The sequence below is a fragment of the Neophocaena asiaeorientalis genome, unplaced genomic scaffold (genome assembly GCF_003031525.2).
Source record: "Neophocaena asiaeorientalis asiaeorientalis breed wild unplaced genomic scaffold, Neophocaena_asiaeorientalis_V1.1 scaffold136, whole genome shotgun sequence".
NCBI classification, from domain to species: Eukaryota; Metazoa; Chordata; class Mammalia; order Artiodactyla; family Phocoenidae; genus Neophocaena; species Neophocaena asiaeorientalis.
In genome coordinates, this window is record NW_020185333.1 from 1,281,174 (window position 1) to 1,308,402 (window position 27,229).

The window sequence follows — 27,229 nt, forward strand, 5'->3', positions numbered from 1 at the left end:
GGAGAGGCCACAACAGTGAGAGGCCCGCGTCGCGTATAAAAAAAAAAAAAAAAAAAAAAAATAGAGTAAAGGCTCAAGTAAAGTATCAATATAATATGTTCATAGTAGGCTTCCTATATAGCTGTTTTAAAAAGAAAGCAGAACATATATTAACATATACATTGACAGGAAAAGAGTTTCAAGATATTGTTAAACAAAAACAAGCAAATTTTTGAATAGATGATCATATTCGTGTAATAAAAACTACATATAGGCATGCATATGTGTAATAGTTATGTGTATGGAACTGTAAAAAGGTTTGCAGGGAAAAACACCAATCAACAGTGGCTCTCTGGTAGAAGAGAGGGATGGGGAGGGAGTCTGGAAGGCTATAAAGAGGGAATTTTGCTTTTTGGTTTAAGTAGGAGGAATACAATCAGTCTACTCCTCCAGAAAGAACATTTCATCTGCTACGCGGAGAATGAATGAGGGGAGGGTAGGATGGGGTAGGAGACGACTTTAATCATCCAGGGAAAGACGAAGAAGATCTGGACTAAGGCAGTGGCGGGGGGGGGGGGGGGGGGGAAGAGGAGAAAGAGGATTTGAAAGCTCATCAGGAGGTACAATCAACTCAACCTGACCGATTAGTTGCCTGGGGAGAGGATGAAGACAAAAATCTAGGAGGACTCCTGGCTCCAATTTCAGAAGTCCAGGGAGATGATGAGAGGAGCAACGACAGGGAATCCTAAGAAAACAGTGGAGGGTGAGGCAAGATGATTATTCTCTTCCGTGCATTCTGGGTTTGAGGTATTAGCCACTGAACATACGGACCGAAAGTCAGGGATATGTATATAAAGTGTGACTGCCCAGCCTAGAGAGAACGGTAGGTGCTTGACAGAGTGCTGCCACTCCCCACGCCTGCTGCCATGGCAGACAGAGCCAGCCAGCGGGCCGCCCTCACCCCGCTGCACCTGGGAGCAGCTCCAAGCACCTTGAGATGGAACTCATTTGCCATCCCTGGCCTACGGAATGCATGGAGAAGGAAAGAAAGCCGACAACAGAACCTTGGGGAGCTTCAACATTTAAGGGCATTCAGAGGAAGAGGAGTCAGTGAATCAGAGGGGAAGAAATCACAGGAAGAGGAAAAGATGTATGCCGCCATACAAAGGAGACAGTTACATGGCCTGCCCCTTTCCGTGACCGGTACAGCCCCATCTGGGAAATTCATTTTCACGGTGTAAGAACTATAACCATATAATTTATTGTCTAAAACGGGACACATTTAAAAGTAAAAGGGGGCACTATCAATAATCATGTCAAGACAATAGCGTGAGCATAATGGGTACAGAGAGGGACCCCTGCATTTGACCAACGCACAGAAACAATGTGAAATGGTCAGGCTGACTTAACACAGAAGAGGGAGTTGAGGCTCATCTAATAATCATGCCCCGTCACACGCCCTGTCCTCCCTTTCTCCTCATCCAAACATTACTTATCCTACGAGGATAATTACTGGCTCAAAACAATTGCGAGCAAACAACTGTTGGCAGAGCTAACAATGCAGACCCACAGGCATGGCCCCACGCTGGACCCTTATTGCCCATACTGAGAGTTCTATTAAGAACGACAAGTAAGCTTCCTCTAATTATTTCATGTATATTAACTTGATTAGCCAAATTATATTTTTTATTGGTAAACTCAAAATAATGATGTTTTTGAAACCCCGCACGCTTCTGCCATAGTGGGGCCCACTTGTTGCTCAGGATTACTCTACATAAATGATCAGACACTGACAGCTTCTCCTCTGGTCGTATCTCCTGTTCTCCCACCTCCTCTGCTCTCTCCTAATGAACCCTTCCTTTTCCAGCTTTATTAACTCTGCTATCAAGATCCTTTATTCACTGCTACAGCTTCATCCTCCCCAGCTCATGAGATGATGAGGTTACTGTGCCTTAAGGAGACAAGAAGGGTGGGGAGGGGCACATTCCAGACTTATTTAGGGAACTGGAACCAAGGTGGAGTGAAAAACTGAATATTACTTGGATATTAAAAGGGGTCTTGAAAGACCTCAGACCTCTGGGCTGAGGAGCTGGGGGCTGCCACAAAGGGAGACAGAGTATTGAGGGAGAGCCAAAGGAAGAGCAGGTGAGAGGAGGGGAGACGCTGAGTTTGGTTATCTCTGAGTTTGAGGTGCATGTGAGAAATACTCTAGTGACAGAACCTAGCAAAGGCCTGTGCTTATGTAATTCTGAAGCTAAGTAGAGTGATCTCCATTACATACACAATTTTAGAATTTTCAGCAATTTAAACTAAGGGGAGCTGCCCAGGGAGAACAAATAGTGAGGGGTGAAAAGAGAGCCTAAGACAGAATCCTAAAGAGCAATAAAACAATCAGGAAAAAAATCAGGTGAGAGTAAGAGACCAAGAAATGAGGAGCAGAGAAGCAGAAGGAGAAGAAAGGGTGGTGTCTTGGAACATAAATGAGCGAGAGTTTCTAAGAGAAAGGAGTGGTGAGTGGCACGGCTTTACCTCTGACTCTTCCTGTAGCTTCAGACAATTATCCAGGAATAGAAGCGATCGGTCAACAGACTTTCTGGCTCTCTTTATGGAAGTGGCTTCATCACAAGTTGCCTCTCCATCTGAAAGGCACTGGAACCAGTCTGGCTGAAGGACCTGCTGAATTGCCATGAACTTGGAGGCAGTCATTTCCACTCGTCCTCCAACACCCCACACAGACACTGACTGCCACAGGACAAGATGAGGGATTCAGAAGAGTAACATGAAAAGAAAAAGAAAATAATAAAATGATCAAAGCAATCCTGAACTCAACTCTTCTTTACAGATGGAGAGATGGTGGCAATTCAATATCCTAGACACGGTGGGTAAAGAGGTTTCCTATACTATATTCCAAATTCTCTAAGGACCTGATAGCTCAGAGGCACTCCGATAGAGTCTTTCAAAGGCCACACAAGCCAACTTCTGAGTTAGCACTCAGAATTCTATAATTACTTTTCCAGAAGCCCAGTCTTCCATTCTCTGCCACCCCCTGCTGTTCCTGAATACACCACAGACTTTAATTCTTCTGTCTTTGATCACATTGTTCCTTTTGACTGAAATGGCCTTCCCCTACTTCTCTGCCTGGTAAAATACTATTCAAGACATAAGAGTTCAAATACCATCTACTCTATTGTGTTCCCCAAACGTTACTAGGCATAATCAATTGCTCACTCTTATAAGACCTTTCAGCAATTTGTATTTATTTCTTTCACAGAAAAGATAGCCCTGGGGCTTCCCTGGTGGCGCAGGGGTTAAGAATCCACCGGCCAATGCAGGCGACAAGGGTTTGATGCCTGGTCCGGGAAGATCCCACATGCTGCGGAACAACTAAGCCTGTGCACCACAACTACTGAGCCTGCGCTCTACAGCCCGCAAGCCACAACTACTGAGCCCATGTGCCACGACTACTGAAGCCCGCACGCCTAGAGCCCGTGCTCTGCAACAAGAGAAACCACTGCAATGAGAAGCCCACGCACCACACAAAGAGTAGCCCGCACTCGCTGCAACTAGAGAAAGCCCATGAGCAGCAACGAAGACCCAACACAGCCATAAATAAACAAACAAAGGAAAAAAGAAAGAAGAAGAAAAGATAGTCCTTATCACACCATTGTATATATGTCTGACTAGAGTATCTGAATTCATGGTTGTACCCCAAGCGCACAGTCTGGGGCCTCACACATTATTAATGTTTAGTAAGTGTTTACTAGATTGAGTTAGATACAGAAATATGTGCAAAGACATAAATCCCATAGTACACAAGAATCTCTATATGTACCTTTGGTTACTCCTTTCCCTACAGCATCTCTCTTCTTAGAAGAGATGGACATAAATGCGGGGACACATATGATCTTTTTATTCTGGCACAAGAACACTGTTTAAATGAATCCTTTCTCCCTTATAAATGGAATAGACAACCGAGGTCAAAATATTTTCTTTTGAATTCAAATTACAAAATAAAAAGAAGTGTAAAACAGAAGACAAATTTAAAATAGTTACCTTAGGTAAGATTAATAGATATTGTCGATATCAAGAAAGTGGGTGCAAGAAAAGTAACTGTTTGTAAAGTGGCAATATATACTAAAGCTTTTCTAGAATGCTGTCTTCAGGGACAAAGCAATGGGGCCATATCTCAGGTTAAAACTTTTAAGGAAGTCCTTTGAATACTGTTTTTCACGAGCTAAAATCTCCAGCTTTTTCAAATTCTGTTCTAAAAAGCAGTATTATACTGAGATTCTACTATATATAGTTATACATGTGATAATACTTGTCAGCAACTTTCCCCACTATTCCTGAGGTTGTTAAAACTTCAAATAAAGCATGGTATCAAAAGACTATTGTTTTCTACCATCATAGCAATTTCTTTTTTTGGCATGTACTTGACCTTTCTCTACTCCCAAATTTTGGGCAACAATGAAAAAGCTGAGGATACAGTCCTTACCTTAACCTTATCCTTGGGCTGCCCCACTCTAACTCCTATGAACCACACCATCCCACTATAGTCGTAGAAATAAAGAGAAGGCATAAAGGGGTCTGGAATGGTTCAGCATCCCAAGCAGTGGGATCGTTGCAGCTGAGAGATCCCATAGGCTGACTTCCTGAGAAAAACCTTCAGCCTTGGAGGACCTTCTGAGAACATACCTTATTTGTTACATAACCAGCTGGGCAAGGGCTGACTGGATCATGCAGGGAGCAGTACAAGAGTGATTCTGGCATGCCTGTATAAACATAAAAAAAGAACCCTTGAGAGCACTTACATCAACAATTACACTGTGTTGTAACAGAGAGCAGCTTCATAATGTGTACTGCTGGATAAAGCAAGTCTAAAACACAATAAATTTCTCATACTTTATCTTAGAATTGTAGGAGGCCTGTCAACATGAATGAAAAGATTACTTTGAAACCTACTAATCTAAAAGAAGAATTAAATGTAAAGGTTCATGTCTGAAGACATAGCGAGTTGCTACAAAGGAAAGGTATAACCTGAAGTATGATACAATGAAAGTGTTTAATGATATGTTGACCCTACTTGATTTGCTTTGAAGAATTTAATATCAAGTATGGTCATTCTAGGCACTATCCAAGGGGAACTAGCTACTGGAAAGATGAAATTATACAGTCAATAGGTAATCTTATTAATAATAAATCCAGCCCACACCATGGGTCCCTAGGGACAGAATTACAGAAAAGCTGTAGGACATTGCAAATAGATCTCATTTTCAATAAGTTTCATTTACTCAAGATGCCAGTTTCTTAGGCTCTTTAATCAAAAAGATAGTTGTTTAAAAAAAAAAATCCAAAAAAAGTTTACTAAGCCATATGTACTTAAATTTCATATGCTGCATTTTCATAAGAAAAAAAATAGAATTTTGCTGAAAAAAAGACCAAAAATATAAAGCAAACAAAAATCTCTGCAGTTCTCCACCTTATTGTCTACAATTTCAATTATTACAATTATCTCTACAAAGCTTATATTAGCTATTTTCACTTAATTATACACTCGTATACTTTAAAGCTGGTTATTAAAAATGGTCTCAGATCAAGAAAAACGATATTATATAAATTCCTCTCCTGAAACACAGGTCCTTGTGACAACCAAGTTGTCATGCAGTTTCCCCCAGAAGCAGAGGACTGAACAACCAATGGAAGCAGGATTTTCATTCATTTAAGTGAGTCCTAGATATTGCGAAAAAGCTTCAAGAGAAAATGGTCTACAGAAGAATTGGTTCTCTGGCTGTCCCTGCTAAGCTTTTCCTATAAATAAATGGACACAGAGATCAGCATTCAAAATCCTATTTCTGGAACAGAAGATAATATTAACGTATCAGAATATAGCTGAATATAGACTCTTCATCCTCTGCCTTATGTTTTAGGCGCAAACATGACAAGCCCGCTTTGGATCTTAGGTGTGTCCCATGCAGTCCTTCACCTCTAGGTCTTTGCTCTTTGCCTGGAGTGTCTGCTCACACCTGTCTACCACCACCACTGCACCCACCTCCTGACCTGGCTAACTCCTACTCTTCCTTGACCCAGCTAAGGCGCCCCGTCATCTTCTTTGTCAAGAATACTTCCTTTATTCTGACCTCCTTCCACATGGACCCAACAGCAGGTTATGTGTTCCTTCCTCTGGGCTCTCATGATACATGTATCTACACCTGATCCTGTAAATGTAGTCACCACGCTCTACTAGAATTACCTGTTTATCTTTATCCCAACTAGGCTCTGAGTTTCACAAGGGCAGCAGCTGTTTCTCACTCATCTTTGAATCCCCAGTTCAAAGGCGTTCCTCGTTCTTAGATACTCATTAAATGCTTATTAAATTAATGAATAAATAAATGTATGGATGAAGGATTAAAGAATAAACAGCATCTCCAACCTCCAAATTAATACACCACAAGGCACACACAAATAACTTGATTAATTTTTACCTATAAACTTTCCAACTCCTTCCTTATATTCTGCCAAGACTTCGTAATGTTCTGCCCTGTAAGGAAAACAGAAAACTATGTAACATAATAATGAATCATTCTACAGATACTCTATGCAACAACTGAAGCCCTCTGCTCACCCAAACAAGCTACGTGACAGTAAATGTAGTTTCAAACCACCAAGTACACCATTACTCAAGAGTCCCCACTCATTAGGTTGGGTTCATCAGCCAGAGCAAAGCTCTTCAATTTGCAAGTGGTTCTGTGAGAGGAGAAATTGGCAAAGAGCAATGGCCTCAGAATATCTAGATTTTCTTCTTTCCCTTGTCCCTTTAAAATCACTGTTATTAACACAATCTTACAGAGTTATTTGATCTTATAGCAGATTCTTCAATTAGGGATGAGGTCAGTATGTACATTACACAAAATGATCTCACTCCTTAGTTGTTTCCCTAGAGTAGAACATGTACAGAGACAGAAAACTTTGAGGCTGGTGCGTGAAGACAGCCCCTAGGTTCCAAGTTTAGCCCTCATAGAGCATTCCAGGCCCTGTCACCCCTGGGAGCAGTGGCAATGAGGGCGGTATGGAAAAGTGAAGCAGCTCTATCACGTAGGTCTGGCCCATGATTCCAGATTAGGGCCAGATGATGTACAATATTTGATATCTCTCTTCTGATTTCATTCTAAAAAACCCACAGATTTTGCACGTAAGCAAAAAAGTCTTTCTCTTTATCACACCTTATTAAGGTAACCAAGCTGCTGCCAGAGTTGACATGTGAATGATCAGGTCTCATACTTACAGTGATGACAGTGTAAGCTGAGCCATGGCAGGAACCCCGTGGATTTTATGCAGTGTGTGATGGGTCAGGTGTGGGGCAGAGCCAGTCTTGGTGTACAGAAGGCAGCCTGGAATGTCCATGGTGCAGTCCCCTGTTTTGCCTAGGTTTTTAATTTTTCCTAGGCGACAGCCATTAACCACCTTGGTAAGACTTAGCTTCATCCTAAGGGGTTCCTCTAAGTCCTGATAAGAAAAGTACATTACATTCAGAAGGAGTTCCATGACATCTAAAAGCTAAACATTTTCCCAAGCAAACTACAAAAAAAAAAAAAAAAAAAAAAAAAAAGATAGCATGTTTGCTATCCCAGTCTAGGATTTTTTTAGATATCAGGAATAGGGGAATGGGAAAAGACACAGAGAATAAGACACCTTCCCCAAAGTCCCAGCACAATATGATGACATCAACCACATTTAAATTCAGTCATGGAAATTTTGTCTGAGCTGATGGAAACCAAACAAACAGAAGGACAGAAGTAAAGACTAATCATGGAAAGAGCACTGTGAAGCCAAGGATTGCTCTCAGCCATGAAAATGTGTATAGAGAAAGGTCATACTGCTTAGGAAATACTGATTACTGATTTGATCTATTTTTTTTCTTTCTCTAATTTGAGAGAATACTAGGCAACATAGCAATTTTTCCTAATATGTAATTAAATGAAGAAAACAGATTCCAAAACAGCATTCTGCTGTTTATTAAAATATATGGAAGAACATACATCAAAAGATAAACAGAGGTTATGTCAGAGAGGTGGGATTATTCTCCAACTTTGTTCTTATACAGTGTCCAAACAGAGGTGAGAAACTGTGTGGGCATCCATACAATTCGTAAGCAACGTTTCATTATTCTTATAATTGGGAAGGAAAAATATTTGATTAACAAAAAAGATATACTTTCTAAATTCCACAGATACACAGGGAAAAAAATCAGAAAACATGGTCAATTATTTTGTTGGACTGTGTTAATTTATTATTCAGTGAAGCAAATCCTGGGCCCCACTTTTTTTTTTTTGTGGCACGCGGGCCTCTCACTGCTGCGGCCTCTACCGCTGCGGAACACAGGTTCCGGACGCGCAGGCCCAGCGGCCATGGCTCACGGGCCCAGCCGCTCCGCGGCATGTCGGATCCTCCCGGACCGGGGCACGAACCCGCGTCCCCTGCATCGGCAGGCGGACTCCCAACCACTGCGCAACCAGGGAAGCCCATGGGCCGCACTTCTTTAAATGCCCTGTAAAACTCAGTGACCAGGCATGGCAGATCATTTGCAAAATGTCACTGGATATTCAGCATTTTGAAATACCAGCGTCTCTGCAGCAAGTATTGATACCATACCCTCTGGAATTTTTGCCAGTTAGGCTAGGCCCAGTTTTATTAATAGATAAATTAATACAGCTCTCTGAGAGGTTCCAACCTTAGATCCTATCCTCTTAAGCATTATACTAAACCACACGCTGAAAGTCAACCATTGTTTAAGATGTTACCAAATAAATAAGCATTATTTATCATTAGTTAAAAAATATTCAGGGATGTATATATTACTTTTTTGGGAGTTATAAATTTTTATATTGAAATAAAATAGTTAAGTCTTTTGAATTTTAGAAATAAGAATAACTACTTTCCGTATGGTTCAATAAGTGATTTCATGTTAAACATGAATTATAAAAAATAGTATAAGTATTTGGGGAAAGGCTGGTCAATTTTCTGTGACTCTACCTTCATTATTTCAAGTTATCACAAAGATTAAATGTCTCACTGGAACCCACAGAAATGGAGAGTGTTAAGAGAAAAAAGTTATTATGTTTTAACAAAGGGTAATATAAAAGCTATTTTTTTAAAGCCATGCTATTACACATTAAAACTGTTAAAGTAAAAGAAAGTTTATACCAAAAAAATAAATATAATTATAGGCTAATGAGAATGTAATATAGAAAATATAAAAGAAGAGTCATTAGTTTATACAATCATATTCCTTTTTTAAAAAAAGATTTATTTATTTATTATTTATTTATTTTATTTACTTTTGGCTGCATCGGGTCTTAGTTGCGGCACGCGGGATCTTCGTTGAGGCATGCGGGATCTTTCCTTGCGGCGCGTGGGCTTCTCTCTAGTTGTGGCGTGCGGGTTTTCTCTAGTTGTGGCTGGTGGCGTTCAGAGCGCGTGGGTATCCTCCAGGTTCTCTCATTGAGGCGTGCGAGCTCAGTAGTTGTGGTGCGCAGGCTTGAGGGATCTTATTTCCCTGACTAGGGATCGAACCTGCGTCCCCTGAGTTGTAAGGTGGATTCTTTACCACTGGACCACCAGGGAAGTCCCCCATACTCCTTATTGATTTATCAAATAATACACATAACCTTCTGGTTTCAAGTGATAAAAATCTTTTAAACTAACAGCTTGGAAGCCATTTGTAGCAAAGTTAAAGAATGTATTTTGCAATCTAAGTAAGTTCTAGAGAACTGAAGCGGGGGAAGCACGAAAGTAAGAAATTCACTTCAAAGTTAATAAATCAACCCTATTATTCTGACTATTAGAATCAACAAATATGTAACAATAGGTTTTTGAAACATAAATAAGAACTAATGAAAATTTAATGGACCAAGATTACTAATAATGCAACAACTTAGTGCTCACTACCCTCACACACATCTGAGAATGGAAGACACTGCATTGTCCCGCGTGTTTTCAGAAAGGCCTAGAGAGAAGAATTTGCTGGTTCCTCCCCTTACTCCAAAAGTTCTGTCTCATCTGAGCTGCTTAAGTTTTGTAAAGAGTTTAAATGTACACAGGAGTTGTATTTTTTAAATTAAATCCATATAAAAGTAGGAAGAGTCTTCATAGGATAAAATTAGCATGTTTGAAAAATGAAGTTTAGGATTCTAGAATGCTACCAATTTTTATTATTATCTCTCCCCATCAAACCCTCCTTTCATTTTTCCAGTTTATTAATAAATAACATAAAAGACTGACAATCAAAGCTGCTGACAAGCATGAGATAATGTGCTTTTCCATGTCAAGTTAACTCAATTCCAGGTAAAAACAACAAACCACAGCGCTTTAGTAAACTTCTGTTTAACATCCCAGGTAATGTATGATTGCCATCAGACTTTAGAAATGCTGAAAATAGTTAAGTCTGACCATTACTACCAGAGACGCCAAACTGAGGGCTCCTCATGGACCATCCCCTCTGCCGTTCCACAATAACAAATCTGAGGCTAAGCAAGATTAATCAGACTTAGTCTAGAACCCAGGTCTCTGCCAAGAGGCCTGAGCTTTTGATTACATCTTTGAAGTGAGAGTAATACAATGTCTGTATATGCATATCTCCTCTTCCCACTCTTTCCTCAATTGAAGAAATAGCTTCCTTCATTCTTAACCCAAGGTCTGTCATTACAGGTCCACAGTAGTTCTAGAGGACCTCAGCCACCATGCTCTTAGATGCAGAGATGGGTCCTCCTGTGATACAATGCACAAAAGTTTAACCTCCATAACTTTAAGGATGAAATTGAAAATCCTTAGCTTAGTGTACTGAACCCACTAGGTCAGCTGGAGAGAAATACCCACTTGGTTCTCTCCACAGTATGGCACTCTGATGCTGTGTACTCACATTCTGCTGTTTGGGGTTTCTTAAAGAGTCCTACCCTAATCACAGTAAATGGACACAGCATCAAAGGAAAAAGTATAAGCAAGGAAAAGTAGACAAATGCGTCTAAAGTATTGTAATAGATAAATTGTTACTGGTGATTCTGTGTATTGTGAGGATGAATGCAAATATGAAGAAATCTGAGGAAAGCATCAGAGAATGTACTTTAGCTGGAAATCAACATTTAAAAAATAACATGCAACTTTGTCCAGCTTTGAACCCAGCTTTCCTTTCCTCATTACTGATCAATTTGCGGTTAGTGTTTTTATAATTGCACATTTTTTCTAGGGGCTTGAACACAAAAAGTTTTTATTATGGAGTAATGTAAATATATACACACATACACATATTCGTGTACACATATATATATATTTTTTGCGGTATGCGGGCCTCTCACTGTTGTGGCCTCTCCCGCTGCGGAGCACAGGCTCTGGACACGCAGGCCCAGCGGCCGTGGCTCACGGGCCCAGCCGCTCCGTGGCATGTGGGATCCTCCCGGACCGGGGCACGAGCCCATGTCCCCTTCGGCAGCGGCAGGCGGACTCTCAACCACTGCGCCACCAGGGAAGCCCTCATGTACATATTTTTAAAACATGCTTTTGGAGTGATATAGTCTATTAATCCAAGCAACGTTCTCAAGAAACTAACGGTCTCCAAAATATTAACTGGTTTTTATTTGGCTTCATATCATTATCCTTTTCCCTTTCACTTGTTGTGAGTCTCTTCTAAGATTTCTGGGGTTGTCTTTTCTCAATATACAAACATCTACATTTTCACTTCCTGGTAAAGTCTTAAAAAACCATTAAAAGAGCCATTTGGAAATAATGGTTAATGGAAAAACTCTTAATCACTTTAAGGACAAGTAGATCTATGCTTTTACAAGGGCTTCCCTGCACTTGTGGCAGCATTGTACATATCTTAATACCTCCATTGCCACATATTTCTCCCCTCCTTCCATCCCCTTAGGAAAAAAGGGATTTTTTAATGTTTCTTAACGGATTCTCTACAGACTGTCACGGAAAGATGACCACAATACACTGAGGGAAAAGAGCAAGCTTAGGTGAACATATTTTTTGCAAAAGAAAAATTGCGTATATATATTTATAAATATGCACACACAAACACACACTGTACACTGTCTGTATATGCATGCAAAAAAAGTCTGAAGGACTTCTAAACAATATGGTGCACTGAGCTGACTAAGAAAGACATACAGAAATGATGGACTCTAAAATTCTAGAAACTAGTAATGGAAGATGAGGAGGAAACTATTCAGAGGTACTATTCTAAAATTCTTACACTATTTGGGAGGAGGAGAGAGATCATGAATAATGTTAAACTTTAAGTATGCGTGTTAAAAATTTTTAAGTAAGCATTAAAAGATTACTGAAAATGGATAATTCCCATTCCGCTGGGGAGGGGCAGGGAAGGATCAAGAAAAATTGGTTAATACTTAAGGGAAAAAAAGAGGAAAAGAGACCAAAAAGCACACCAAAAATAGAAAATACAAAATAAGACGGCAGGAGTAAGTCCAAATATGTCAGTAATCACAATAAAAGTTAAATTAGTTTCACCTATTTAAAGAAATAACAACAACAGTAGCAACATTTATTGGGTGTTTACTATGTATCAGGTCCTGTTATTCACATGTTAACTCCACTATTATGTACTGTCATGTCAATCTAAGGCAGATGCTATTATTACGGGCATTTTACAGATGAGAAAACTGAGGCTAAAAAAGTGACCATTTACAAAGTGGCAGAGCCACTTAAATCATAGACGTCTCCCTTTAGAGGCTGTACTCTAATAGGCTGGTAGTCTATTAGGAGTCCCATCTTGTCCATAAACATATGCAATGTTTACAAATTAACTGTAATGTTAAGATATAATGTTACAGTCATATTTTCCATTTTGCTATACTGTTATTACTCTTCTTGTCTTCCTTTATCTCCCTTCTCTGCCTCTATCCATCCTCCAACCTCTACAACCTTTCTATATATGCACACAAACATTTAAATATACTTGTATGAGAAAGGGTGTTTTTTAATTTAAAAAATGCAAATATACTATACTATAAGCACTTCTCTGAAATTTGCTTTTCGCCCAGGAATACACAACGGATATTTTTCCTGAAGAAGAGACACAGAATTTAACTTACCCTTTAAAATAACTACTTCATGATACTGCATAGCTTGGATGTAACACAATTTAATCTACCATCACCCTTCTGATGAACACTCAAGTTACAGAACAGGTCCTGTGATTGCTGCAGTAGTCTTGAGGGCACAGCTTCCCTGATTTTTTTGACAAATCTCAAGTCTATTTCAGCTTACGTTTCCTGGCAGAGTTCTCTACATACATTGATTTTTTAATGGGTACCACACTCTAATGCTTTAGGTACTATAGCTCCCATTTTGCAGATGAGTAAATCGAGGGTCCGAGAGTTATTAAACAAGTTGCGTAAGGTCATACAACTACAAAGTAGCTGGGTCTAAATCTCTACCCTGCCTTATGAACCTACATATCCCAGCATGCACTGTCCCCGGGAACACTTAGGCTCAGTCAGTAACGATGGATTTAGCTTCACTCCATGGGCCATCTCCAGGGGCCCCAGACCTCGCGAAGCGCTTAGATCAGGTATTCGAGATCGGTCCAACCCTCCCAAGCATCCTGGGGAGTCTAGAAAAAACTTGCGCACGGAAACTTGACCTTTAAGCAGAGCCCGGTCGAAAGGAGACACTTTTCTCTCTGAGATGCGGTGAGGCTCACACGATTTGGGAGAATGTGGATTTACAGAAGCCAGGATCCACCAGGAGACCCAGAAAAATGAAAGAGACATAGCGCCAGTACAATCACAGTTACCGCAACACAACCAGGAAGCGTCTAGACGCGACGCGACTCTCTCGCAGCAGCCTCCCCTTACGCGTAGCAGCTCCCACACCAACAGGAAAAGGGGGCACTTACCTGCAAACCTCCCAACTTTTTTGGGCGTGAGACCCCTTAAGCTCCTCGCCGTTCGCTACCACGTGTCCAGCTTTCAGAATTCTCGGCTCCCTGAACCACCGCCTCCGATGCAGAGCCAATCAGGGAGCATTGCGTCATCACCGGGCGCCAGGAAAAGGCAAAGGTAATTGAAAATGAGCTTCGGTGTTTGCAAGACTGAGGGACTGCTACCGTCGCCATGGGTAACTGAGCACACACGTTCCGCCTGCGCAAAGCCTCCTGGGAGTGGTGGTTCGACGGCGCCCCACACCTGCAGTCTTTGTGGGCAGAGGAACTACAACTCCCAGAGAGACCCGGAAGCAGTCTAGGCAAAGGAGCGGTTGTTTCAGCTTTGGCCGAAGTCCGGCCCTGAGCCTGGAAAATGCTTCTAGCGCCCCAGAAAAGGACCTCCTCAAGGGAGAGGTCGGGGCTGAATGGATGGAAACAGTTTACAAGGAAGCCGAGTCTCACCAAGGTGATCCATTCCTATCGGGAGCTCTTGGAGAGGAGAGGGGAGGGGAGGCGGGGACCGGCCCTAAGGCCAGCCGCAGCCCCACCTGCGCGTCCTCCCTCTTGCCCCAGGGGCATCATTACCTGGTCCGCTCCTGCCGTGACCCACTGAGAGCCAGCACTGCGCTAAGTGAAGGGGGCCTAGGAACTTTGGGGCTTGGTTACCTTACGGCTTTGATGGGCAGCGTCGTGGAAGAACTGTTTCCATCTAACGCTTTTCTCAAAAACCGGAGAGTCTTGATAGTGCCCATCCCGGTGAAGAGAATTCGAGAGCTATCCCGGCTCCCCACCACTCCTGGTTTTAGGGAAGTTCCCACACAGTTTCATTTCTTTTTCTTTTCTTTTCTTTCATTCTTCTTCTTCTTCTTCCTCTTTTTTTTTTTTTAATGTTTTGCAAATCATAGGAAACTTCTTTGTTGGAGGGGTAAGATCTTCACCTTAAGTCCTCGGCCTCATATTCCTCCCCTTCTAGTTTTACATAAAGTATCTAAAATGAACTCAGAAATGCAAGTGGATATTAACTATATCAATACTTGATTCACTTGAAAATCTAAATTATAGAAACAATCAAAAAATAGATCCTCTTTATATTTGCCACCTTCTTTGATGCATTAGCATCCAAAGACATGGAAAACTGATAACCCCACTGTAAACTTGAAACATGTAAATGACATGTGAAAAGTCAGTCACACGGAGTGTGCTTTACACAGACTACTTTTTTTTAAAATTAATTTCTTTATTTTTGGCTGCGTTGGGTCTTCGTTGCTGCGCGCGGGCTTTTCTCTACTTGTGGCGACAGGGGGCTACTCGTCGTTGCAGTTCGCAGGCTTCTCATTGCAGTGGCTTCTCTTGTTGTGGAGCGCGGGCTCTAGGTGCTTGGGCTTCAGTAGTTGTGGCTCGCGGGATCTAGAGTGCAGGCTCAGTAGTTGTGGCGCATGGGCTTAGCTGCTTTGCGGCATGTGGGATCTTCCCGGAGCACGGCTCGAACCCGTGTCCCCTGCACTGGCAGGCGGATTCTCAACCACTGCACCACCAGGGAAGCCCCACAGACTACTTTTTTTAACAGTCACAAAAATGAATGCTTTAAATGTAAATGGGAGTACCAAATGGAGGACTTCTCAGCTTACAGCTGTTTTCACCCTTAAGTTACCCCTCCTTAAAAAATATTCGGTAGACATGTGGCGTTTCTGTGGCCCCTAGGCAATTGTGCTTGCAGGTTATTCTAAATATACCAGCTAAATAATGCACTGGACATACTTTACTTGGTGAATATCTTGCGCCAGATGCTGGAGTGTGCAGACTGGAGCATTAAAGAGACTTGGAAACAGAGTCTGCTCCTGTTGTACCAGTTCCATAATAGATTGGATCCAAAGTAGGTTATGGGTATAAACTTGATGATGAAAGGTAAAAACTGGGGACAGTTTTGGGGACCCCAAAAGGAAAGTTTTTGCTGCTAGTGCTCATTGTTACTACCTAGAGGATAGAAAGGTAAAAAACAAGAGATCCTTGAGGTTCAACTGTGTTTGAATAGGATCAGCTGTTTCTTTGTTGCAGCCACAAAATTATTCAGCAGTACAGCTGCATTAATTACTTATCTGTAAGGTGCTTTGTAGGGGAAATGTTATATAAGTGAAGGATAGTATTATACCTTTCCCTCCTGTATGTGTCAGCATGCTCGTTTAGATATTCCCTTATTTATTGAAAAACCCACCTGAATTATTAGCAAAGCAAATACCTCTATTTGTTAAGTTGCTATTAGAGGGAATTCTGCAAACTTCTGAGACTTAACAGAGAGTGAAGAAAGCAGGTGTCCTACTGGTCTGATTTCTAATTTCAGATTAATATCTGACTGACCTGGGTAGAAATTTATGTGATTTCTGCCTTATTTTTGCTCTGTAAAACAGTGGAAGATTGGTTATCCCTCACTCTACCCCCCATTTCTTATTGGACCAAACAATATCCTTGCTCTAGGTTACTAAGTTACTCATGAAAAGAGGGGTCTGGGGAGAGGCACACACCTTTCTCCAAGCAGATTTGCTTCCATGACACTTGGATAACCTGGCTAATTAATCAGTGCTTATTTGGGTTTTTATAAGCAATACTATATGTAGCATTCCTCTGTCTTGGTTCTTAACCCTGGGGAGCTTTAAAAATATACTGACACATGGGCCCTACCCCAGACCAATTAAATCAGAATCTGGAGATGGGCCTAAGTAAGAGATAAAGCAGTCAGAAGTTGTTCCAGAGAAGGCTTCGTGTTTTCTTCATCCTACCAGCATTCTGTATTTTTTTTGTTGCTGAACTTTCTAATGCAATGCTTTGGGGAAAGACTAAAGGACGCTTGTCCACAGGCTTCAACCAGAAAGACAAATTAAAATGGCAAAGTTGATAGATACATTGCTGGGTACTAATATTCTGTATGTATTATCTACAGCCTGTGTTTGACCCTGACAATGTGGAACACTGGATTAAGGTAAGGATATTTCATAATTAAGATAGAAAGAGAATTAAGAGTCACACATAGTCAGATGGAATAGGAATACTAATAGGTCTCCATTTTGCATATATTTTGCTGTTTTCCTTCCCATGTGACTATATATGTTGCCTTAGTTTTGTACTATAGTACATTTTCATGATTTTCTGGCTTCTATAAAAGCATGAATGACAAGATAACAGGTAGACATCCCTTTCAAATGCCATGAGGATCATCTGAAGAGGATTAAAGGAGGAGGGGAGGAGAAGCCTTAGGAGAGGACATTGTGGCTTTCCCCAGATAATTGGAAAGAACGTACTGTAGTTACATTGACCTGTGGGACCAATACAATAGGTAAAAGCTATGCATGCATCACAAGTAAGAATCTTCTAGTAACTAAAGCAATCCAAAAATGGAGTGGGCATTCTTATAAACAGATGGATTTTCTATCACTAGAGGTATTCAAGTGGGTTCTAAGTGGTCACTTAATGTTAGGACTAATGAGGAATATGTTTGAGCGTTTAGTGGGGGTGGCGGATGGTGGTGGATTGTGTTAGATAACCTCTGAGGTCTCTTCCAGGCCTGAGACGTATACTTTTGAGTCCAAGTACCATTTAAGTTGAAAGTACCATTAAACCACTTCTGGTGCATGCCTCTGAGTGTCATTTTGGCAACTTGCCATACTCATTTGTGCACCACCTGTTTCAAAATCATGCAGTATCTTCCTGGGAAAATATCCTTCTGCCTGGTAGTATTTTGAAGAGCTATTACTTATCAAAATTGACAGGCATTATGAGCACCAGGCCGGGTGGAACCTAGGACAGATATAATCACTGTTAACCATTTTTTCATCCAGCCAGTATTTATTAAGTTCCTGCCAAGTACTAGCCCACTGTGTTGGGCACCGGAAGTAAAACAGTGCATGGGGCAGGTACAGTTTCTGCCCTCCCAGAGTTTATAGTCCAGTGGGGGGCTAAAGAACTTACTTTAAATTGTTGGGAGAATTAAGGATGCAGTGGAAGCTCATGGCGTGGGGCACTCATATAAATGGGGCCAGGGAAGCTTCCTGGCTCCTGCAGAAGGCCTGACTTAGAAGACAATAAAATGGGTCCACTGTCATGGAGGCTAACCTCTAGGAAGCCCACTTCTGAGTCTCCATCAGGCTCAGCTTGCGTGTCAGTGTTGAAAGCCAGAATGCCAAGCCTTTGCAGGGCTTAATTGTATATTTAGTCACTGTCTCCTCCAGAGGGGAAGATTTGGGTAAAATAAAAGGATAAAATTCTGCTGTGACTTGTCTGCACCATTTTCCTCTTTCATGCTGTTGTCAGCCAGCTTGACTTGGTTAGATTTTATCATTCCTCTAAAACTTCTGCAGTAGCTCTCCATTATACCCTCAAATCTCCCATCTAGAAAAAAATCAAGAAGTTCTCATTTCACCATGCAGTCCATTCTGATTTGCCATACTATTTCTTTTTCCTTTCCAGTATCTTTGGATGTATAGCCTGGACTCCTTGCCTTTGTGTTTTTATTATCCTTTTGTGTCCAAAATTATTTTCCTTCAGTTTCTACTTCTTACCACTCCACAGAAAGTTGTCATAAATGACTTCCTGAGTAAATCCAGTGGTCCGTTCTTTGTCCTCAAACTTTTTCAGGTCTGTTTGATACAGTTATCATTTTTTTATTCTAGTTATCACTTTTTTATTCTAGAAATTCTCTCCTCCATTACCTTTTCGTGACACTGTTTCCTCTTGCTTCTCTTTTTTTTTTTTTTCTTGGTATGCGGGCCTCTCACTGTTGTGGCCTCTCCCGTCGCGGAGCACAGGCTCCGGACGCGCAGGCTCAGCGGCCATGGCTCACGGGCCTAGCCGCTCTGCGGCATGTGGGATCTTCCCGGACCGGGGCACGAACCCGTGTCCCCTGCATCGGCAAGCAGACTCTCAACCACTGCGCCACCAGGGAAGCCCCCCTCTTGCTTCTCTTAATACCTCTCTGTTCACTCCTCTGTCTTCTTGTCTGATTTTATTCCCTAATATATTCCAACTCTGGATGTACCCTAAACTGTTACAACTTCTAGAACCAAGATTTCCAAATCCACTTGAGTGGACCACTCACTCAAAATGGAAGAGGGGGACATATATGGAAAGATAATGGAAACAGATCTCTCCAGAGTGACCTCATAAAGAGTAAATGCTACTTTCTTGACTCTAACCCTGATTAGATCATTTTTCTTCTGATTCATATCTTTTCCCATATGTTCTATTTTCTACATCTTTTTCAAGTTACCCTTGCCTTTTCAACTTTATTCCTGTGCTTCTGTCTAATTCAAACTTAGTATACGAAACCTTTGAGAGTTTAAAAGGCAAAGCCCATGGCACGTTTTGACAGTTGTACTACCAGTCTTTCCACGAAGGGCATGAGGAAAAATCATTTTCAAAATAGGTCAGACAACAACGGAAACTATGGGAAAGTGTGGCTTTTTTGAATAACTCTTTAACATAGTCAAACTGATGGGGCATCTGTTATATACCAAGCACTGTTTTAGGTGCTAGGGGTTTCACACATGAGAAAGACAAAAATCCCTGCTTATGTTCGAGTTAGGGGAGACGATAAACGATAAAATATGTTATAAGGTCATAAGTGCTACAGAGAAAGTCAGAACTGCCGAGGGAAACTGGGAGAGCCAGGAGGCGGGTGTTTACAATTCTTTAAGGGGTAGTCAGAGCGGGCCTTGCTACGAAGGTGACATTTGAGTAAAAACACTCATTTGTGCACCACCTGTTTCAAAATCATGCAGTATCTTCCTGGGAAAATATCCTTCTGCCTGGTAGTATTTTGAAGAGCTATTACTTATCAAAATTGACAGGCATTATGAGCACCAGGCCGGGTGGAACCTAGGACAGATATAATCACTGTTAACCATTTTTTCATCCAGCCAGTATTTATTAAGTTCCTGCCAAGTACTAGCCCACTGTGTTGGGCACCGGAAGTAAAACAGTGCATGGGGCAGGTACAGTTTCTGCCCTCCCAGAGTTTATAGTCCAGTGGGGGGCTAAAGAACTTACTTTAAATTGTTGGGAGAATTAAGGATGCAGTGGAAGCTCATGGCGTGGGGCACTCATATAAATGGGGCCAGGGAAGCTTCCTGGCTCCTGCAGAAGGCCTGACTTAGAAGACAATAAAATGGGTCCACTGTCATGGAGGCTAACCTCTAGGAAGCCCACTTCTGAGTCTCCATCAGGCTCAGCTTGCGTGTCAGTGTTGAAAGCCAGAATGCCAAGCCTTTGCAGGGCTTAATTGTATATTTAGTCACTGTCTCCTCCAGAGGGGAAGATTTGGGTAAAATAAAAGGATAAAATTCTGCTGTGACTTGTCTGCACCATTTTCCTCTTTCATGCTGTTGTCAGCCAGCTTGACTTGGTTAGATTTTATCATTCCTCTAAAACTTCTGCAGTAGCTCTCCATTATACCCTCAAATCTCCCATCTAGAAAAAAATCAAGAAGTTCTCATTTCACCATGCAGTCCATTCTGATTTGCCATACTATTTCTTTTTCCTTTCCAGTATCTTTGGATGTATAGCCTGGACTCCTTGCCTTTGTGTTTTTATTATCCTTTTGTGTCCAAAATTATTTTCCTTCAGTTTCTACTTCTTACCACTCCACAGAAAGTTGTCATAAATGACTTCCTGAGTAAATCCAGTGGTCCGTTCTTTGTCCTCAAACTTTTTCAGGTCTGTTTGATACAGTTATCATTTTTTTATTCTAGTTATCACTTTTTTATTCTAGAAATTCTCTCCTCCATTACCTTTTCGTGACACTGTTTCCTCTTGCTTCTCTTTTTTTTTTTTTCTTGGTATGCGGGCCTCTCACTGTTGTGGCCTCTCCCGTCGCGGAGCACAGGCTCCGGACGCGCAGGCTCAGCGGCCATGGCTCACGGGCCTAGCCGCTCTGCGGCATGTGGGATCTTCCCGGACCGGGGCACGAACCCGTGTCCCCTGCATCGGCAAGCAGACTCTCAACCACTGCGCCACCAGGGAAGCCCCCCTCTTGCTTCTCTTAATACCTCTCTGTTCACTCCTCTGTCTTCTTGTCTGATTTTATTCCCTAATATATTCCAACTCTGGATGTACCCTAAACTGTTACAACTTCTAGAACCAAGATTTCCAAATCCACTTGAGTGGACCACTCACTCAAAATGGAAGAGGGGGACATATATGGAAAGATAATGTGGGAAACAGATCTCTCCAGAGTGACCTCATAAAGAGTAAATGATACTTTCTTGACTCTAACCCTGATTAGATCATTTTTCTTCTGATTCATATCTTTTCCCATATGTTCTATTTTCTACATCTTTTTCAAGTTACCCTTGCCTTTTCAACTTTATTCCTGTGCTTCTGTCTAATTCAAACTTAGTATACGAAACCTTTGAGAGTTTAAAAGGCAAAGCCCATGGCACGTTTTGACAGTTGTACTACCAGTCTTTCCACGAAGGGCATGAGGAAAAATCATTTTCAAAATAGGTCAGACAACAACGGAAACTATGGGAAAGTGTGGCTTTTTTGAATAACTCTTTAACATAGTCAAACTGATGGGGCATCTGTTATATACCAAGCACTGTTTTAGGTGCTAGGGGTTTCACACATGAAAAAGACAAAAATCCCTGCTTATGTTCGAGTTAGGGGAGACAATAAACGATAAAATATGTTATAAGGTCATAAGTGCTACAGAGAAAGTCAGAACTGCCGAGGGAAACTGGGAGAGCCAGGAGGCGGGTGTTTACAATTCTTTAAGGGGTAGTCAGAGCGGGCCTTGCTACGAAGGTGACATTTGAGTAAAAACTTGAGGAGGGGAGGGAAAGAGTAGTACAGCCTTCTGGAGGAGAGCAGTCAGAGGGGAAGAAAGCACAGAGGCTGAGGTGGGAATGCACTTGGCACGTTTAAGGAGGAATAAACAAGGAAGTCAGAGTGGCTGAGGTAGAGTGAGCAGTGGCAGGAGCGGCCAGCGAGCTTAGAGAGCTCACAAAGGGCCTGACGTTGGAGGACCACGGAGTGCGTCATGAGGACTTCGGCTTTTGTTCTGAGGGAGCTAGGGAACCATTGACGGGTTTTGAGTGTAGTTAGCAGGAGACAGCTTTCATTTTAAAAGGGCTTCTCTGGCTGCTGTGGTGGGAGACTATTCCAGAAAACGTGTCAAGAGACAGTGGTGCCTTGGACCAGGGTGATAGCACTGGAGGTAACAAGAAGGGGTCATCTTCTGGATATATTTTGAAATTAGAGTCAACAGATTTCCTGACAGATTATGTGTGGGATAACAGAGAGTGGATTCAAGAAAGCCTCCAAGATTTTTGTCCTGATGAACTGAAAGAATAGAGTTGTCACTACCTGAGCTGGAAGGCTAGGAACACAACAGGCATGGAGAAAAACCAGCTTGTGGGGTGAGGGGTGAAGTCGGGGGTTAATTGTAAAATACACTTTTTATACCATGCAGGTAAACCAAAACGCCAGGAGTTTGACCACCTCTGCTAATCCCTTCCCCGTTCCTGTGAATTTGGCCATACTTTTACTAGATTCTCACTGTTGAGTTAAAATATTCCTGATTACTGCAGTTCAATGACTCTGTTTATCCCACTTTTTTTGAACTTACAGTTTCCCTAATATATGATGGGAAGTTCCTTTCAGAGGTAGTAATTTGAGGAAGTGTAGCTACCTGCCTGTGGTTCATATTCATATGCAAGTCCTAGTGACATGGAAACTAATAAAATATTATATATTTTTTAAAATAAAATATCCAGGTGTCAGGATCCCATTACTAATGCTCTAAACAAAAGTTATCTAAAGCTTAAATTACCTTTTGTTCAAATATAAACATTGTGAACACCTGTTAAAACTTGGTAAAATACTGTAATTAATTGCATACTTAATGAATGAAATTATTTAGGGTGGATGTTTAAACCTCAGAGTTCCTTTAAAAATGGAAAAATGAAAGTATCTTGGTAGTTGGTAGAAAATCAGATTCTTAAATATGAGAGAAATTCTTTAACCCTGAAGAAAGCTGTCATCTTAGTGGATTTTTTTCTTTTCTTTAAAGAGAGTGGAGAAAACTTCAGAATTTGCAGTTTCAAAAGCATTTTCTGCTGGAAATTCAGATTTATCCAGAAGGCTTTGGAACCAAATTGTAGATTTGGAAACACCTGAGCAAATAGAGGATCATGATGAAGTCTATGCAGAAGGTAAGAGAATACATTTTTTGCTGCGATGTTAACAATTCTTTGGAGTACAACTTACTAAAGTGTAACTCATAATGTATTTCAAAGTATGAAATGAAAGCTTTTCTTTCTCTTGTTCTTAATTTTTCTTTGTTTCTACTTCCCTGAAGGTAATTTACTCTAACTCCAATATTACAAGTCAGTTTACATTTAAGGCTTATTTTGTCTCTTGAAGTAGAACCACATCCAGAGGCAGTTTTGACATAACACAGTTATCTAGTAAGTGTAAGATATTAATCCTGTGGCACAGAGGGCAGCTTGTTAACTTGATCTACTATCATATAGATAATCTGACCACTAGTTTATAAATCAACTTTGTTCCTTATGAAGAGAGTCTAAAGCTGACCTCACCTCCCTGCCTCCACAAAACATTTACTCCTCTGGAATTCAGTATTTTAGTTACTGATGCCGTGAGGAACTCCACTGTTTAGGGATGAAAATATCAGGAGGGACCAGCAAAGAAGACTGGAAAGGAGAGGCCCCTGAGGTAGGAGGAAAGCCAGGATGCCATGTCCTGGAAGCCAATTTCCATTTGGATCATTTATGTCTCCAGTTTTTCAGATTGTTTCTTCATTTATTCAACATATATATTAAATTGTTACTCTGTGCCAGGTAGTATTTTAGGCACTGGAAGACCAGGTTATGAACAAGAGATGAAGTCCTTGCTTTCATGGAGTATACATTCTAGAGTAGGAATAAATAAAACGAAAACTAAATGGTCAGTTAGTGATAAGTCATCCAAGTTTGGACCTGAATAACAAGAAAGAGCCAGGTGAGCTGTGATGGAGGAAGAGCATCCCAGGCAGTGGGAAAGGTGGCATCAAGAATTAAAGTACAGAGAGACCTTCAAGATGGCGGAGGAGTAAGACGTGGAGATCACCTTCCTCCCCACAAATGCATCAGAAATGCATCTACATGTGGAACAACTCCTACAGAACACCTACTGAATGCTGGCAGAAGACCTCAGACCTCCCAAAAGGCAAGAAACTGCCCATGTACCTGGGTAGGGCAAAAGAAAAAAGAATAAACAGAGACAAAAGGATAGGGATGGGACCTGCCCCTCAGGAAGGGATCTATGAAGGAGGAAAAGTTCCCACACACTAGCAAGCCCCTTCACTGGTGGACACGGGGGCTGGCGGGGGGAAGCTTCAGAGCCACGGAGGAGAGTGCAGCAACAGTGATGCAGAGGGCAAAGCAGAGAGATTCCCACACATAGGATCAGTGCCAACCAGCCCTCACCAGCCCAAAAGTCTTGTCTGCTCACCCGCCGGGGTGGCTGGGGGCTGGGAGCTGAGGCTTGGGCTTTGGTCACATCCCAGGGAGAGGACTGGGGTTGGCTGCGTGAACACAGTCTGAAGGGGTTAGTGCACCACAGCTAGCCGGGAGGGAGTCCGGGAAAAAGTCTAGAACTGCCTAAGAGGCAAGAGACCATTGTTTTGGGGTACGCGAGGAGAGGAGATTCAGAGCACTGCCTAAACAAGCTCCAGAGACGGGAGTGAGCCATGGCTACCAGCGCGGACCCCAGAGACGGGCATGAAATGCTAAGGCTGCTGCTGCAGCCCCCAAGAAGCCTGTGTGCAAGCACAGATCACTATCCACACCTCCCCTCCTGGGAGCCCATGCAGCCCACCAATGCCAGGGTCCTGAGATCCAGGGACAACTTCCCCAGGAGAACACACGGCACGCCTCAGGCTGTTGCAACATCACACTAGCCTCTGCCACTGCAGGCTCACCCTGCATTCTGAACCTCTCCCTCCTCCAAGCCTGAGTGAGCCAGAGCCCCCTAATCAACTGCTACTTTAATCCCGTCCTGTCTGAGCAGGAAACATATGCCCTTGGCGGCCTACACGCAGAGGTGTGGCAAAATCCAAAGCTGAACCCCAGGAGCTGTGCGAACAAAGAAGAGAAAGGGAAATTTCTCCCAGCAGCCTCGGGAGCATCAGGTTAAATCTCCACAATCAACTTGATGTACCCTGCATCTCTGGAATACCTGAAAAGAACAAATCATCCCAAAATTGAGGCAGTGGACTTTGGGAGCAACTGTAGACTTGGAGTTTACTTTCTGCATCTAATTTGTTTTTTGTTTTATGTTTATCGTAGCTTAGTATTTAGAGTTTATTATCATTGTTAGATTTGTTTTATTGATTTGGTTGCTCTCTTCCTTTTTTCTTTTTATATATATATACATATTTTCCTTTTTCTCTTTTTGTGAGTGTGTATGTGTATGCCTCTTTCTGTGATTTTGTCTTCATAGCTTTGCTTTTATCATTTGTCCTAAATTTCTGTTTGTTTGTTTGTTTTTAGTATAATTTTTAGCACTGGTTCTCATTGGTGGCTTTGTTTTTTGGTTTGGTTGCTCTCTTCTTTCTTTCTTTTTTTCTTTCTTTAAAATTTTTTTTATTTCTAATAATTTTAAAATTATTTTTTATTTTAATAAGTTTATTTTATTATATTTTTTCTTTCTTTCCTTCTTTTTTTCTACTTTTTCTTCTAAGCCATGTGTCTGACATGGTCTTGGTGCTCCAGCCAGATGTCAGGCCTGTGCCTCTGAGGCGGGAGAGCTAAGTTCAGGACATTGGTCCACCAGAGACCTCCCCGCTCCATGTAATATCAAACAGTGAAAGCTCTCCCAGAAATCTCCAACCCAACACTAACATCCAGCTCCACTCAGTGAACAGCAAGCTACAGTGCTGGACACCCTATGCCAAACAAGTAGCAAGACAGGAACACAACCCCAACCATTAGCAGAGAGACTGCCTAAAATCATAATAAGGTCACAGACACCCCAAAACACATCACTGGATGCGGTCCTGCCCATCAGAAAGACAAGATCCAGCCTCATCCACCAGAACACAGACACCAGTCCCCTCTACCAGGAAGCCTACACAACCCACTGAACCAACCTTAGCCACTGGGGGCAGGCACCAAAAACAACGGGAACTAAGAACCTGCAGCCTGCAAAAAGGAGACCCCAAACACAGTAAGATAAGCAAAATGAGAAGACAGAAAAACACACAGCAGATAAAGGAGCAAGATAAAAACCCACCAGACCAAACAGATGAAGAGGAAATAGGCAGTCTACCTGAAAAAGAATTCAGAGTAATGATAGGAAAGATGATCCAAAATCTTGGAAATAGAATGTGGAAAATACAAGAAACATTTAACAAGGACCTACAAGAACTAAAGAGAAAACAAACAACAATGAACAACACAATAAATGAAATTAAAAATTCTCTAAAAGAAATCAACTTTCTCAGTTCGCAGAGTAACTGAGAAAGAAGAACAGATAAGTGACCTGCAAGATAAAATAGTGGAAATAACTACCGCAGAGCAGAATAAAGAAAAAAAAATGTAAAGAACTGAAGACAGTCTCAGACACCTCTGGGACAGCATTAAATGCACCAACATTCTAATTATAGGGGTCCCAGAAAAAGAGGAGAAAAAGAAAGGGACTGAGAAAATATTTGAAGAGATTATAGTTGAAAACTTCCCTAATATGGGAACAGAAATAATCAATCAAGTCCAGGAAGAGCAGAGAGTCCCATACAGGACAAATCCAAGGAGAAACACGCCAAGACACATATTAATCAAACTATGATAAATTAAATACAAAGAAAAAGTATTAAAAGCAGCAAGGGAAAAACAACAAATAACATACAAGGGAATCCCCATAAGGTTAACAGCTGATCTTTCAGCAGAAACTCTGCAAGCCAGAAGGGAGTGGCAGGACATATTTAAAGTGATAATATGAAGTATCTTTTCTGACCACAACACTATGAGACTAGATATCAATTACAGGAAAAAATCTGTAAAAACTGCAAACACATAGAGGGTAAACAATACACTACTAAATAACCAAGAGATCACTGAAGAAATCAAAGAGGAAATCAAAAAATACCTAGAAACAAATGACAGTGAAAACACGATGACCCAAAACCTATGGGATGCAACAAAAGCAGTTGTAAGACGGAAATTTATAGCAATACAATCCTACCCCAAGAAACAAGAAACATCTCAAATAAACAACCTAACCTTACACCTAAAGCAATTAGAGAAAGAAGAACAAAAACCC

At 41.5% G+C, this 27,229-nt stretch overlaps 2 protein-coding genes across 10 annotated transcripts in view; one reads left to right on the top strand and one right to left on the bottom strand.

The window, feature by feature from the left end:
• QTRT2 (queuine tRNA-ribosyltransferase accessory subunit 2) overlaps positions 1 to 14,000 on the bottom strand; it is a 23,957-nt gene extending 9,957 nt beyond the window's left edge. For 2 of the 3 annotated variants that reach the window (XM_024735423.1, XM_024735421.1), the window contains exons 1-6: positions 13,895 to 13,986; positions 9,315 to 9,558; positions 7,262 to 7,482; positions 6,462 to 6,517; positions 4,675 to 4,751; positions 2,509 to 2,721 (exon numbers count right to left, since the gene is read on the bottom strand). In XM_024735423.1, coding sequence (XP_024591191.1) covers positions 2,509 to 2,721; positions 4,675 to 4,751; positions 6,462 to 6,517; positions 7,262 to 7,482; positions 9,315 to 9,326 — 579 coding nt within the window. In that variant the 5' untranslated portion in view covers positions 9,327 to 9,558; positions 13,895 to 13,986. Of the gene's footprint in view, positions 1 to 2,508; positions 2,722 to 4,674; positions 4,752 to 6,461; positions 6,518 to 7,261; positions 7,483 to 9,314; positions 9,559 to 13,894 lie in introns of all 3 variants that reach the window. The other variant, XM_024735422.1, reaches the window with a different exon arrangement.
• Positions 14,001 to 14,250: 250 nt separating this feature from the next.
• Positions 14,251 to 27,229, top strand: part of CCDC191 (coiled-coil domain containing 191) — a 102,611-nt gene continuing 89,632 nt past the window's right edge. For all 7 annotated transcript variants that reach the window (XM_024735390.1, XM_024735391.1, XM_024735393.1 and 4 more), the window contains exons 1-3: positions 14,251 to 14,387; positions 16,857 to 16,895; positions 22,980 to 23,121. In XM_024735390.1, coding sequence (XP_024591158.1) covers positions 14,295 to 14,387; positions 16,857 to 16,895; positions 22,980 to 23,121 — 274 coding nt within the window. In that variant the 5' untranslated portion in view covers positions 14,251 to 14,294. The remainder of the gene's footprint in view (positions 14,388 to 16,856; positions 16,896 to 22,979; positions 23,122 to 27,229) is intronic.